The 13,716-nt window shown below is 44.0% G+C and overlaps 3 protein-coding genes across 8 annotated transcripts in view; all 3 read left to right on the top strand.

Annotated features, from left to right (window-relative positions):
* Positions 1-871: 871 nt before the first annotated feature.
* On the top strand, positions 872-6,034 carry arhgef3l (Rho guanine nucleotide exchange factor (GEF) 3, like). 3 transcript variants are annotated; one of them, XM_026998103.2, is made up of 13 exons: positions 872-1,076; positions 1,387-1,444; positions 1,552-1,614; positions 2,522-2,563; positions 2,683-2,790; positions 2,981-3,145; positions 3,568-3,630; positions 3,728-3,824; positions 3,927-4,003; positions 4,304-4,519; positions 4,645-4,815; positions 4,986-5,178; positions 5,335-6,034. In XM_026998103.2, the coding sequence occupies exons 1-13, from the start codon at positions 1,021-1,023 to the stop codon at positions 5,577-5,579; spliced, it is 1,554 nt and encodes a 517-aa protein (XP_026853904.2). In that variant the 5' UTR covers positions 872-1,020; the 3' UTR covers positions 5,580-6,034. The 3 variants fall into 3 exon arrangements, with proteins under 3 accessions (XP_026853904.2, XP_026853905.2, XP_026853903.2); XM_026998102.2 differs by having other exon boundaries at positions 873-1,076; positions 4,262-4,519; XM_026998104.2 differs by lacking the exon at positions 1,552-1,614 and having other exon boundaries at positions 4,262-4,519.
* Positions 6,035-6,361: 327 nt separating this feature from the next.
* Positions 6,362-10,241, top strand: usp21 (ubiquitin specific peptidase 21). Its single transcript, XM_035522653.1, is given in 8 exon segments — positions 6,362-6,390; positions 7,283-7,321; positions 7,427-7,481; positions 8,344-8,458; positions 8,930-9,047; positions 9,152-9,240; positions 9,649-9,772; positions 10,004-10,241. Coding segments are annotated over 8 exon segments (660 nt in total). The 3' UTR covers positions 10,095-10,241.
* Positions 10,242-10,604: 363 nt separating this feature from the next.
* ccdc30 (coiled-coil domain containing 30) overlaps positions 10,605-13,716 on the top strand; it is a 16,721-nt gene continuing 13,609 nt past the window's right edge. For 3 of the 4 annotated variants that reach the window (XM_026998190.2, XM_026998189.2, XM_026998187.2), the window contains exons 1-7: positions 10,605-11,261; positions 11,740-11,922; positions 12,172-12,292; positions 12,505-12,695; positions 12,868-12,957; positions 13,121-13,204; positions 13,672-13,716. The exon at positions 13,672-13,716 is cut by the window's right edge and continues 112 nt beyond it. In XM_026998190.2, the coding sequence (XP_026853991.2) occupies positions 11,247-11,261; positions 11,740-11,922; positions 12,172-12,292; positions 12,505-12,695; positions 12,868-12,957; positions 13,121-13,204; positions 13,672-13,716 (729 nt within the window). In that variant the 5' untranslated portion in view covers positions 10,605-11,246. The remainder of the gene's footprint in view (positions 11,262-11,739; positions 11,923-12,171; positions 12,293-12,504; positions 12,696-12,867; positions 12,958-13,120; positions 13,205-13,671) is intronic. The other variant, XM_026998188.2, reaches the window with a different exon arrangement.

The following is a 13,716-nucleotide window of genomic DNA, read 5'->3' as shown; positions in this document are numbered from 1 at the left end:
ACTCTTAACCACGCCATGTAGCCTTTGGTTGAAGTACAGTTGCAGTTCAAGGACAGTGATGAATCTACCTTAAGTAAGCTTGCAGAACTCATTTTCAGTCAAACAGTCCATTGCTTTTACCAGAGATTTCAGTGTCTTAATGGCCAGCCTGGTATATGGATGGCAAAGGAATTGTAATGGGAAATTGACCACCTTTTAAGCCATTTATCATTGTCTGTACACTACTTACTGTTAGACAAGCAGTGTGGTAGTGGTGTCTGACTTCAGCATATAACTGGGTACTGTTACCACCCACTTTATTAGAGATACATACATTGCAACTACTCTTACAAGCCTCTTTATTAGCTATGTGAATGGTGTCAGTGTTTTGCAGGGGTGCCATAAGCAAGACATTCTGGAAACTGCAGAGATACTGACATGACGGTTATGAGCATGAGTCATAGCAGTTTTGAACTGGAACTGCAGAGTTGTGTTGTTAATTTGAATTGGTGTGATGTACATGATAATTGCACTGCACATTCAACCTGTGGTCTGAGCTCTTTTTCTCTTAAGCATTTTAATTTAGCCTAAGAGATGCAATGGTAAATGTCAGGGAACCTTTTCAATGTGCCAGCAGAATATTGCTACCATAGCAGAAGTTTAGTTTTTTTATGTTTGTGTGCACTTTTGTTGTACATTATATAACCCCTGGAACTTCCTCAGGTATTAATAATTGTTCAGGGCAATGGGTCACTAGGATTCGTTTGTACATCTGCTTTCAACATAAGGCTGGTACACACCATAAACTGATGTGAGCTAAATCTGTTAACGGGAAGCTAAAAAAAAAAAGTTCTATGTACAGGATGTGGGTTTTAGGCGGAAGAAGGGGTGGAGAGTGAGGGTGTGCTTCAGAATCTGCTGTATTACTTTCCACGAAGAGGGGAGACAGGTGTTTAAGATCAAGGGAAGCCTATCATTGAAATAGTATTTTTCATCTTGTTTGGATTTACTGGGGTGTTGATCCTTACATCTAAAGATGTTATGAAAAAGGCAAAGATGGAGCTGGAAGAGACGGAGGCATATTCATCACCGTCCTGGTAAAGCCTTTTCTTTCTTGTTTTTACACTCCTTCTCTAGGCCTGAAGCATCATATACAAGATCTTACAATTGTTGTTTTTGAGTTTAAGTAGTTAATACGTTTGATTAGGATAATCAGTTTACTCTTTTCCTTTTAACTGCTACATGAAAAGACTTTTTTTCACTGTCCTCAAACATGGGTGGTGTTCTGACAGTGATCCATTATAATTTTTTTGTTTGTTAGGTTTTTTTGGAGAGATATTACTCCCATAGTACTCACCTGTGTTGATACTGTTGGCATCTAACTTGAAAATACTTTTGAAATTTAAGGTCTCCCATAGCAAGAGAGAGACTCGTTACGTATGTCAACCTTTCAGATATTGCAGGGGTAAGTCATTTCACCACAAACACGCACCTTAAATGGCAAACTTAGAAGGGTAGGCCTAACTGCTCCTTTGAGGCAAATCATTATGTTATCTGTTGCTTTCTGAGCAGAAGAAAAGGAAACAGGACCCATGCAGTGATGTTGAAATTTCAGCCCGAACCTCAGACGACTATGTGAGTTTTTTTATTCGTGTAGAATTTCAGTGAATCTGCTGAAATGACTTCAGAGATCTGATGACCAACTTCAACCCTATATCCTGCAAGTGTCGCATTTTTGATCCAGATCGTACTTTGGTAGAAGGATTTCGTGATTTCCGGTGCTTTTTTTTTTTTTTTTTTTTAAAGTGCCTACTTCTTCTTTATTTTATTTACTTATTTCAGCCCCATGCTGTTTGATGCCATGTCTCATACACTCTCCATCTCTCTCGATGACTTCACCTTGTTCTGTTGTCTTGCTCTTTGCTTGTGGCTGTCTGTGCTTTGTAACGGAAACTGGTACCACAGACCATACTTCTGAGACCAGGTGCCTGTGTGATCCACAGAGCAAGTTGTGGTGGTTTGTGTTCCTCCTGACCTAGTCAACATGTGCAACATCAAAGGGCTTAATGTCAGACAGTCAGATAGGCCACTCTAGTTTGGAAGAGTAGTGCAAACTAATTTAAATACTACTGCTCAATTGGTGGGTAAGAAACGGACATTTTGACAACTCTTGCTTCTTGTGACATGCCGGAAAGAAGCCTGTCCATCCATACAACTATCTGCTCTTGCTTTGTCACTAGCAGTTTAACTGTCTCTCACTAACCAGCTGTTTTGCATGCTACAGCGACCTTCGGGATTGCTGTAGCATCTTAACCAGAGCTTACAGTTTGATCACTGTGAGTAGTGACTTCAAACATTTCTGTCCACAGTTGAAGAGCACTATATATGAGAGTCCTGTCTGAGGATAAGCCGTTGATAAGAATCGAATATTGCGTTCGAGGCCTCTGTCAGCAGATTCACTCCTGACTGTGTGCTCCCGTTCTATGATAATCTCTGTCTTTGCCTGTTCTGACACACGTGCTCTGCCTTTTGACTCCTTCAGGATGAAGATGACTTTCCGGGGGAGCACACACAGGACACTGAGGTACAGTGAGGCTATCACACACACTGATCGGATTTTGCAGTCAGTTACAGTAGAAAAGACGTTCAGTAGGTAGTCACATGTTGGTCATCCTTGTGCTGTGTTGCTGCTTTTTATGGTAGGGACCTTGTAACAAAAGGGTCAAACCAGTGGACAGAAGTAGTGGTGTTACAGGCATTATAACACCAGTGAAAACTCCTGCACTTAAACGCCTGGGACAGTCCATTCAGGTGAGCCCGACACATTTTTGTTTCTTCAAAGAAGAAACTTTTTGTTTCTTTCTGCGTTTTCTATACTCACATAGCTCTTAAGCCCAGAATAAATCCTCACAGTTTTAACAGTGTTGATCTTTGGCAGTCTCTCCACAATGTGTCCAATTGAACTTCCATCTTACTTATTGCATTACTCCAACATAAACAGCGGTCCATCAGCTTCCGTACGGAAGCCCGCCCTCTGCCCCCAATGGCAGTACGCACACGTCAGAAAGCCTCCTCGTTCCCACGGCGACGCAACAGCCAGCTGTGGAGTGACACCGTGGACAGCCTCAGCAGAGACATGAGTGCTAAAGAGATCAAGAGGCAGGAGGTATGACTAGGCCACCACCAGTGAACTAGTGTCAAGGCGTGCCACTGATGAGTGTTTTGACAAACTCTCACTTTACGGTCTTTTGTGAGTTACAAAACAGGAAGTGAGCAGGCCATGTTCTCTTTTCCGATTTCAGCAGGCAACAGCTCCAACAAATGAAACGTTGCATTTTTCACCAGCTTCTATAAACAGCCAATGTTTTTAAATGGCAGTGTTTTTTGGAGGCGTTAAATAGTCTTCAGAAGCAGTGATGTTCTTGCTGCCAGTTTTATTTGCTGCATGGCTACGTTTAGCAGCAATTACTGTATATTAAATGTTAACTTACATTGTGAGGTGTAGTATCATTTGTGTTTGTAAAGCTTGGACCTACATATCAGTAAGAACTCGACAAACTGAAGCTTCTTTTTCGTTTTGGTGCCCAGGTAATATATGAAATGACGCAGGGGGAGAGGCAGCTGATTGAAGACCTCAATTTGGTCAAAAAGGTTCGTTGACTGCTGTGGTTGAGGGCATTTTGTTTTTCTACATTACCTCGCACCCCTGCTCTCTTGGCAAATGCTTTACGCTCATCTGTGGTCGCAGGTATACTATGAGCCTATGCTTAAACTGGAGATCATGACTGAAAGTGAACTGGGGCGTATATTTGGCACACTGGATTCTCTGATTCCCCTCCATGAAGGTAAGTGCTGCTGGTTGCTTCGGAGCCCTGCGTAACCTGTGACCCAAGACCTGTGATTTAATGGCACTCTTCTCTCATCTGCTTTTTCGTGTCTACCTGCAGATTTCTTGATGCGTCTGGAGAGCTTGCGAGGCTCTGAGAAGACTGTGGGAGAGGTGGGGCCGACCCTGCTCGATTGGGTGAGTGCTGCCAAGGATACGCTGAAACGCTAAAGTCACAACCCTCTCCAAAAGAAATGGAAGTAAAAAAAATCTCAGTAGTAAAAAAAAAAATCAGAAACCAAACTGGACATTTTAGATCTCCTTTAGTACCTGGTATTAAACACTGATGACTACAGCCAGCTTTACATAAGACATTGTGGATGTAAACACAGGCCGAAGGCTGTTCTGTGCAGATAGGGCATATGTTAGCTGATCTTGACTGTAATCCCTTCCCAGTTCCCTTGCTTGGAGGCCTACATCACATACTGTTGCAACCAGGTGGGAGCCAAGGCCCTGCTAGACCAGAAGAAGCAGGACCGCCGCGTGGAGGAGTTCCTGCGCCTCTGCCAGGAGTCGTCCTTCAGCCGCAAGCTGGACCTGTGGAACTTCCTGGACCTGCCCCGCAGCCGCCTGGTGAAGTACCCGCTGCTGCTCAAGGAGATCCAGAAGACCACACCATCCGAGCACCCCGACGAGGACACGCTGCCCCAGGCCGTAAGTCCCACGCATTTCCTGCCGACTGCAGTGATGTGGAGAAAGATCGGCAGAAGCTGCCAATTCTCCTGCTGGGGGAAACCCCGCCCCTGCACTTATTGATCGCTGTTCTCCTTTGCGTGCAGATGGAGCTAATCCAGAGTATTATTACTGAGGTGAACAGTAAAACCGGGGAAGCAGAGTGCCAGTTTTATAGACGGGGTCTGTGCTACCCAGAGGAGGGCCAGAGAGTTCCTGAGATTCAGGCCTCTCGTTTCTTGTACTGCCACGGTGAACTAAAGAGTACCAAAGGACAGGTGAATTGGCACAGAATCAGTGCTGCTGCTGTTCTGCTCTTCAGTTCAGTCACCCGTTATCGTTTACATACGTTATTAATACTAACATATGCATTTTTCTTTTTTTTTTCTGTTTGCAATCTTTTTTCTTTTACTCCGTTTCATTCAGTTGAACACTTTTGTCCCTGCAGAAGCTGCATGTGTTCTTATTTGAGCTGGTGCTGGTTTTGACGCGGCCGTTGGTGCAGGACAAGGACAGCATGGTCCAGTTTCAGGTGTACCGCCAGCCTCTCCCTGCTGCCCACCTCCTTTTGGAGGACCTGCCTGATGGAGAGGGGGGTAGTTCTGGATCCTTCCGTGGTGCCTTCACTGGTAATGACAAAGGTAATCAGGGCAATGCTATGTATTGCATTAATGTTAAAGACAACGATCAGACCTTATTCTTAAGAATCTATTTTTTAACTTCATTCTTACTATGCTCAACTATGTAACTATGCTTCCTGATTGTAATCTGTTTCCCACTCTCACTTCTTATCACAGTGAAGAATTGTTTCCGTGTGAGTAGCAGGAGGCGCACCAAAGCTCAGTCGCACAGCCTGCAGGCAAGCGACTCCTTCAACAAGCAGCAGTGGATTTCTTGCCTACGACAAGCCATCATCCAGTCACGAGACAGACACGCTCAAGCCAGCCAGTCAAATGCCATGGCCCGACTAAGCCCTGACCCTGCCCTGGATCACATTGCTGAACTGAGTCTGAATTCTGATGTGGAGATGCCAGACACATAGACCAGATCTCATACAGAGATCCCATCATGTTAGTCACAATGTTTTTCCATCAGAACCACACATGTTCAGTGAAACTAATAACATTTACGATTTTGTTTCTGCCTGTGGTCTCGAAAATATTTATCCGATTGCTCGTCATCTGAAAAGCATGGAAGCCGTTCGATTGCGGTGCACTCTGAGCCAAACATGCACGCCAAGCGTAGCACAGCTTAGATGACTTGGGGCTGTGTGTTAAATTTAAGCGCAACTGTATATAGGTAATCTGTTTCAGTGAATGTTTGTTTGATGCTTACATCAAGTCCATCTTCCTGTACTGTATGATCCTTCAGCACCTTGACTGAGCACCACTGAACATTTGTGTGTGAATGATATACTGTAAGTGTTTCTGGTTTTTGTCAATGATCTCTGAAGGTAATGTTTTGTTGAGGATTAAATACAAAAGCATTCACATTCAAGTCGAAGGTCTCAGGATATAAACATTTTTTTTAACCGTACCCCCCCCCCCCCCATTTGTAATAAACTGACCATTTTTTGTGTGTTCAAACATAATGCCAGAGTACTGAGGAATAAAAGCACAATTCTGGCTTTTGTATTATATAAGTATTCACAGTTGTTACTGTGAAGCCTATACCGTAAACGTGTAAACCTTAAAACAGACATTTTTAAACACACCAAAAAAAAACAACAACAAAAAACAAACTTTGAATGCCGCCTATTTCTCAGTTTATTTATAGATTGTTCACAGTAACATATAGATAGATAGATGTGATATGTGAATGGTGATGCACAGGTTTAAGCGGTCCAAGGTTGTGTGAGGAAACAGCTATTTCTAGACACTCCTACAAGGAGAGAAGGAACATTAGTGGTGATTAAGATTCAGGCTTGTGTGGTGTCGAACAACAGAGGTGAAAGTGCCAAGGCCCAGTCAGCAACCACAGGACTTTTTTAAAGCCTCGATCGCGCTAACACTGGGTTGAAGATGTTGGATGACTTGCTTTGAATGTTTTGTTTTTGTTTTTTTTTTTGTTGTTTTTTTACAAAATAGGTTAAAAAATATTGTTCAGTTAATCTGTTTTATTTTACTCCATGCAAATATTACTGCACTGTTTTATTTTGCCACCTTGTTTAATTTTCATATGAACAATATGTATGCATTTACTTACTTTTTCAGATGACAGTTTATACACTTTTAATGCAGCCTCCTGATATGCTTTTAACTTCTTTTACGGGTTTCCACATAAACTCATGCCAGGCCTTGTACAGGTTGCTGCTACATCTCACTGTTTGTGCACTACACCTACCTACCTCATGGGATTCTTATTGGTGGTCGACTAAAAGGTGAGAGTTGGTGGTTTATTTATTGTGAATAGTCTGTAGTGCACATATGTGAGTTAGAAATAGCATATCACGTGGTAACAAGGATCTGAAGCTGTCGCTTGTTCAACTACAACTTCAGAAAATAAATATTACACCACCACCAATGGTTATGTGCATTCCCACAGTAAAATAGCATATGAGTAGCTATGAGCTCCACAGGCCTCCCTGCCCCAGCCAAATGAATGTCTTCCCAGTATGTGACGATGAGAATTAAGATATAAATGGATCCATCCCAGACATGCTGCACTCCCAGGGGAGGGAAGTACATCCTGGGATGACACTCTAAAATTATAATGGGGTATAGTGTGCACATGTCCTTCCAACAGAGGGAATGGACAGCTTGGACTGCATAACATGGGGAACACAGTATGGAAATTCATTTTGTTTAATGTTTGAGAAGGCTTACATGTTTGCATCTTTGATCATTTTTTATTCACAAATTCTCTCTCACTCACAGTCTCTGTGTGTGTGTGTCTCCTGAATGCCATTGTACAGTGTTTTTCCCACACTCAGAGTCTGAGAGACTACTGTCTCCAGGACATGCACCCAAGCCTGCCAGAGGTGATGAATGGTGGACCCATGCACTCTGATTCACTCCTTCCATTCCACTTTTAGCGCTTCAAACCCACCCCACTAAATAGAACCACGTACCTTCTACGGACACATACAGACCTCTTTATTAGGTCCATTTTATAAATATACAATTACAGACTTTCACCTGTATATTGGCATGCCCAGTTTATCAGCTACTCTCAACCCCAGTCATCACAGGTCAGTGCTTCCTGATTATTGCTTGGGTGGGAGACAAGTCTCAACAGAGCACAAACACAGACATAGTAGGTAAATGTGAAATGCTGATTTATTCATACCTAAGTTATAAGTCAGATCACCTGAGCATGCTGTGCTCTGATAGGCAACTTTTTTCTTTTTTGTCTGCTCTTACTCCAGGCCACTCTGTGGCCTATATATATTACAGTGAGCTGTCCTGCCATTTAAAGTCTTTTGCCAGAATATACTCAAGTTTTAGAAGTTTTATGGATCTTTGATGGAAGGGATGCTAGCGTGAATCCTGGAAAGTGTTTTAAGTGTGTTTAAAAGGCAGTGCCGTCAGTGAAAAAGGCTATTCAGTGGTGATAGGTACACACAATAATTTAAAACAATAACTTATAACCGATTTATAACAATGCTAAAAAGCTTTTTGGTTAGGTTTTTTGGTTTTGGTTTATCAAAGTAAAACTCTTGCAATAATGTATAACTACAACATCCGAAGCGAGAAGCGAATTTTTTGTTTTGTTTTACGGTGTAACCCTTAGCAGCAATATGTTGGTACAACATGCAGGTGATCAAAAGTTCTCTCTCTCCTTCTTGCTCTCATGCACACACTCAGCCCCACAGCTAGCAGGATGCTCAGGCGTTTCCGTGGTTTCTTCTAGACCGTCTGCATGTGGAATTGAACCGCCAGACCTCTCAGCGTGTCACTGTTACTTGTGCTTGTGAGCACAGTTGGCAGGCTGTCAAGTTTTGCCTTTTTTATTTAAAGATGTACCGGTGAAAGGTCCTTAAAATTTCAGCTGTACTTATCACTGTGACCCACTATTGAACCTATTGATGTCTATATCTGTGAGATTTCTTAGAAGTGGTCAGGTGCTGGCCAGGCCCTCCTGGACTCTGTGTGCTAAAGCATCTTCAGATATGCCAAGCATGTCAGAGTACACGGCGTTGGATGCCTTGGTTCCAGGAAGACCAAAAACAGAAACTGGGATGGATTTACAGCCAAAAAAGTAAGTCAGAGTACTGGGGAAACTGGTATTCTTTTCTGGGGACACCCAGAGAGCTTGCAGCTACCAGGCGTCAGATGAACGTGTTTTGCTCATTTACACTTACAAGCATGTGCCTGCTGTCAGCAGAATCCTCACCTACCCTTGTTGCAGCTTCACTTTGGGGCCTGTTCTCTCATTTCCCACCCGCCACAGAACTGTTCTCAGGTCAGCTGTGTTTCCCCCTTCTCTACTCTGTCTTCTCACACCGCTCAGACACCTTCCACGTGTTATGCGAGCTGTTGCTGCTGATCCCCCCAAAGATGACTCACATGTTGCCTGTTTCAGGTTGGGCTGCGGCGTGTGCAGACCTGATGCTGCTCACCTTATTTATTTATTTATTTATTTTTGTTGTCACACTTTTTTTTTTCTCCATAGGGCTGACCATGGGATCTCCGTGACACTGGCGGAGTGTTTGGAGTTATTCTGACAAGAGGAGAAACTCTACAAGCAGAATTCCTCCATTTGTAGAGAATCTGTACGTTTTTTTTTTGTGTGGGTATGAAACATACATATGGGCACTTCCTTCATTTGTCCATTTTTTTTGGTGCTTTAGATGTGCAAGAGGTGCTATTGTTGCACAGAGCACAAAAAGGCTGTCCATCCATTCCCTAAAATCCTTGTCATACATGTCCTTCATAGTTTGTCAGCTTCCGTTGACGACAACAGCCGTAATTATAGTAGTATATAGTGTTAGATTTCAGTAAATATAGAAACTAACAAAAAAAAAAAGAGAGACTGAATTTACTTTTCACATGACTAAAATATTCATCAGACACACATGTATACATACCCTCACAGGTAAGGAGATGCTACTGAGACATGTTTTACATTTTAAATGTGAATGTAACAGAGGTAAGTTCATATGTCTTCAGGCCCAGTGCTGTATGGTCTTTATGTTTTATGCAACCGTTCGGGCAGTGTGAACATGGGCCACTAGATGGCTGCCTGCGCTAAAGACGAGCGATGTTCTTGCTACGATGACTCATGTTGGGTAGGGCACTTTTTCATAATTGTATAATGCATTGCCAAGCACAATTTTATGGTGTTCTTTATAGCTATTAGTTGCTTTAGTATTCTTGTGCTCAGTGATGGAAGACATTTTGTGCATGCCTTTTTTATGACTAAACTATGATAATAAACTATAGACAAAGTCATTTTAAAGTTAAACTGGATGGTAGATGATAAATTATGTTCCATGCTGTCCTATGTGCTGCCCTTCACTTGCAGTGCTACCCAAATGTCTGAGGACCTGATTCAGTCCAGACAGGCATATATGCCCTTCTGCTGGCTTCAAAACAGCACTGCCTCCAAGATATGAGACCATGTCAGCATAGGAACATGGGTTTTCTTTGCTTATCAAGAGACATTTGTTGCACAACAAAACAAAGTCACAAGACTACCGTTGTTCTTACAGTGTACGGTCCACTGTTTGGCACTGTCAGAAAATAAGTGGATCATGTGTAGATCCATGTTATAGGTCTCATATGGTTTGATAGAGTTCTCTATATTCAAATAAACTTGTATTTATGTACTTATACTCTGCACTGCTCATAGTTTTACAGTTGCCCAGCATAAACAGCAAAGCCTGACTACTTGTCTACCGTTTTTTTCATATACGACGAAACTGTTCTTGCTCATAGACTGGATGCTATCTTATAACTTCAACTCACTTGTCTGCTTGGACGGGCCAACAGAATGGAAACATTAAGTGCTATAGCACCGCCTGCTGGACGTCACTGCTTTCAAATATGGCCCATGTATCCAGTAGGTTCCCCCTACATTGACTAAGATTGTGGTTTATTCCGTTACCAAGGCGCTTGGCCCAAGCTCCTCACGAAATATGTGGTAGGCCACCACGAGCATTCTTCAATGTTGACTGTTGTGCTCTAGCCTGGTAATTAGATAGCTAACTCTCCCCAAGTCTTCGTTAAAAGTTAGTTCTATTGCTAGATTGTTATCAGTTGATCTATACGTGGCGGCGATCGTGCGTCTAACACTTGGAAACTACGTGAAGTACTAAATGGCTAAAAAGCTAACGATGGCTAACTTTTCCTTGCATACGCTGGCCAGAAGTGGCGAGCTGTAACAGGCAGCGAGCAGCTTAGCTAGCTAGGTACTGCAGACCCCAGTAACACGCTTGCCCACATCGGCAGGTTCAGACAAACCCATGTTTTTTTTTTTAAATTAACACATCCGTTATAACAATAGCAATTGTCTTAATAAGACAATATTAAGAGGCTGTGTTACGAAGAACGCTATGCCAAATCGTCGTTACTATTGCACTGGTAGCATCCCTTAAAGGACTCTGAAGGGTTTTCTGTGCCTTGAAAGAAATAATGATTAGGAGCACATATGGCCAGGGCATTTTGGTTATCAAATGTTGGGAATGACGTGCTAAAGTTTAATCAGCAATGAGCTAACTAGCTAATTTGCAAGTGATGCAAGGACGCCTTTTCATTTTCACTTGGCCATGGATCAAAGAGAGGTACGCAGTGTGTCAGTCTGACTCCTACATTTTTGGCACACCAACTCAGAAAAAAATGAAAACTTTTAATCTGTGACATTACAAACGGACAGTTTTATATATTTGGAACATGTAAGCCATTATTTTCTTAGGGAAATATATTTTAGAAAAAGTATGGATATTCTGTTGTCAAAGTAATGCAAATGATCAACATTCTGCCAAAGTGTGCTTTTCTTTCATCTTCAGAGGCAATGTCATAATGTCTGTAGATATTCTCCTTTCTGCCCTAGCATGGTCTTCCTACTGCATATCACATTTCCTGTGCTCCTTTTTGAAGTTGTCAAATAACTCATTCTCCCCTCTGTACCTGCGAAAAGTATCTGTGAACCTCTTCCTGTTACTGTGAATGTTTGCTTATTGGTGTGAAAAGGCTGATGTGCTGATTGCTGCCTGTTTTTTTTTTGTTTTTTTTTTCTTCACATTTGCATTTCACACTAAGGAAAAAGAGGAGCTGCAGGAGTTGCTGGCACGCTTGCAGGGGGACGGCGTGGCCCCCGAGGCTTCGGCCGAGGAGCGGCAGCAGCACCTGTGGCGGCTCTTGCAGCGGAGTGAGGGCAGCCTGGCTGCGGGCGCCGAGGAGCTGCGGGTGCTGCGCTCGCAGCAGGCCAGCGAGATGAATGAGGTGGGCCACCAGATGGCAGGCTGGCTGGCTAACCTTCCCCCCCTCCCTCATCAACATTTCATCAGGGGCCATACGGACCCCACGACAAAGAAGAGCGCTTCGTGGCGGGCCCGCTTTTAGCAGCAGCTGACGCGCATGCCGCCTGTAGCTAATGTTGGTTTTGAGGCGCGTTTGCCGTTTCCCCGGGTAATGCGGCACGTTTGGACGGCTTAAGGCAGGTCGGTAAGTGGCGTTTTTCTCTCTGTTCAGGTGGAGAATTATGTGGAGCACATTCGGAACATGCTGGAGGAGCGTGAGTGTCTGACGGCCGAATACGAGCGGGACAACGAGCAGCTCCGTGCTGAGCTCACACAGATGAAGCACCAGCAAGGTAAGCTCACTCCCATAATCTTCTTACCATCTCGCATCTCATAGCCGTTGACTTTATTCCTCCTAGATATGCTCTTTTCTAGGTGTTCCTAGATGTTTCCATATATCTTCATCAGCAGTTTTGTGCAGCCTTGCGCAGGTGACCTTGCTCTGTTACTGATATGACAGTGCGCTGACTTCCTATCAATGAGCCATTAGCTGTATGCGTTTCAGAGTGCCAGAGTAAGGAGGTGCTGGAGATGCTGGAGCAGGAGGGCTTAGCTGAGATCATTCACAGCAGTGCCAGCGAGCAGGTGGCCTACCTGCTGGTGGAGAGAGTCACCCTGTTGGAGAGGCTGGAGGCCGCAGAAAGGAAGCTCGACACTCAGACTCTGACGGGCAACCTCAGGGAGGTCCACCTACAGGTGCCATTCCACCTCTGAACACCACAGAGTTTCACAAACTAGGCCTGGCAGATGGTGCCGTCCGGAGATGGGACTGGGTACAGTGTTACCTGGTTTTAATGTAACCCGTAGTGTGATAATTACTGAAATCTTTGCCATGGAATTATATCGCCTGCTCTGTTGTGAAAATTAGGAAGAACTAGACCACATCCGGCACACTTTGGAGGAGGAGATTAGGCAGCAAAGGGAAACCATGCAGCAGACCAAAGAGAGTGTGAACAAGGTAAGGACATCCCAGTTTGCCTGACTTGTGTGCCAATGCAAAAACAGTTGGAGTTTTGAGAGCTTCAGGCTCAGATAGAACCTAAGCGCTTTCCTTCAGTAAATGTGAGTCGTTTGTCACCCAATACACCTCATGACTCTCCATCCCTGGTTTTTGTCCCAAGGGACAGGAATCTCCTGCTCAGAGCCCCTGGAGGAAGCTCTTTGGTGTACGCAGGGCTACGCAAAGGGAACAGAGTCTTGCTCCTGTATGTTCCCACACCTGCCATATATAAATGTATATACGCTTCACTTGAGTTGTCATGAAGGGCAAGAATTTATAATAAGTGTAAGGCAGAGGAGTAAGTTGTGTGGACCGTCCTCCTTGAGATGGTCCACTTAGAGCATATTGGGCCTCATGCAGCAACACTTGCCCCCACCACCTCACTTCTCCAATGTTGTCACCCCAAAGAACAAAATGAATGAAGATGGCCACCACTTCTGGCATGATCCCGCTAACATTACACTCCCCTCACAACTACACGTCTAACCCGAGGGAGATGTTTTCCCTGCCATGGCTGTCATGAGCATGTTTCCCGATCGGCATCACTCGAGCGCCTCAGTGCAGCTGATGCATGTCGAACCCAAGCATGGAAGCTCTGTTTCCACCAGCCGCCTGCTCCACTCAGACCCCAAAGGCCTTCAGGCTGTGAGCTGCAAAGGTCTCTTTCTTCAGCAGGCCCAAAGTGAGGAGCTGGAGCAAGAGCGCACAGAGAAGCGG

This window comes from Electrophorus electricus, chromosome 24, assembly GCF_013358815.1.
Source record: "Electrophorus electricus isolate fEleEle1 chromosome 24, fEleEle1.pri, whole genome shotgun sequence".
In the NCBI taxonomy this organism is placed as follows: domain Eukaryota; kingdom Metazoa; phylum Chordata; class Actinopteri; order Gymnotiformes; family Gymnotidae; genus Electrophorus; species Electrophorus electricus.
This window is presented reverse-complemented; position numbering and strand designations above follow the sequence as displayed.

What these genes read in the sequence shown, in the direction of transcription:
- arhgef3l (XM_026998102.2), top strand. Translation starts at nt 1,021, where the DNA reads ATGAAAAAGGCAAAGATGGAGCTGGAAGAGACGGAGGCATATTCATCA. An exon ending in CCCGAACCTCAGACGACTAT is followed by an intron (nt 1,615 to 2,521) that starts GTGAGTTTTTTT and finishes TGACTCCTTCAG; the next exon opens with GATGAAGATGACTTTCCGGG. An exon ending in GCCTGGGACAGTCCATTCAG is followed by an intron (nt 2,791 to 2,980) that starts GTGAGCCCGACA and finishes CAACATAAACAG; the next exon opens with CGGTCCATCAGCTTCCGTAC.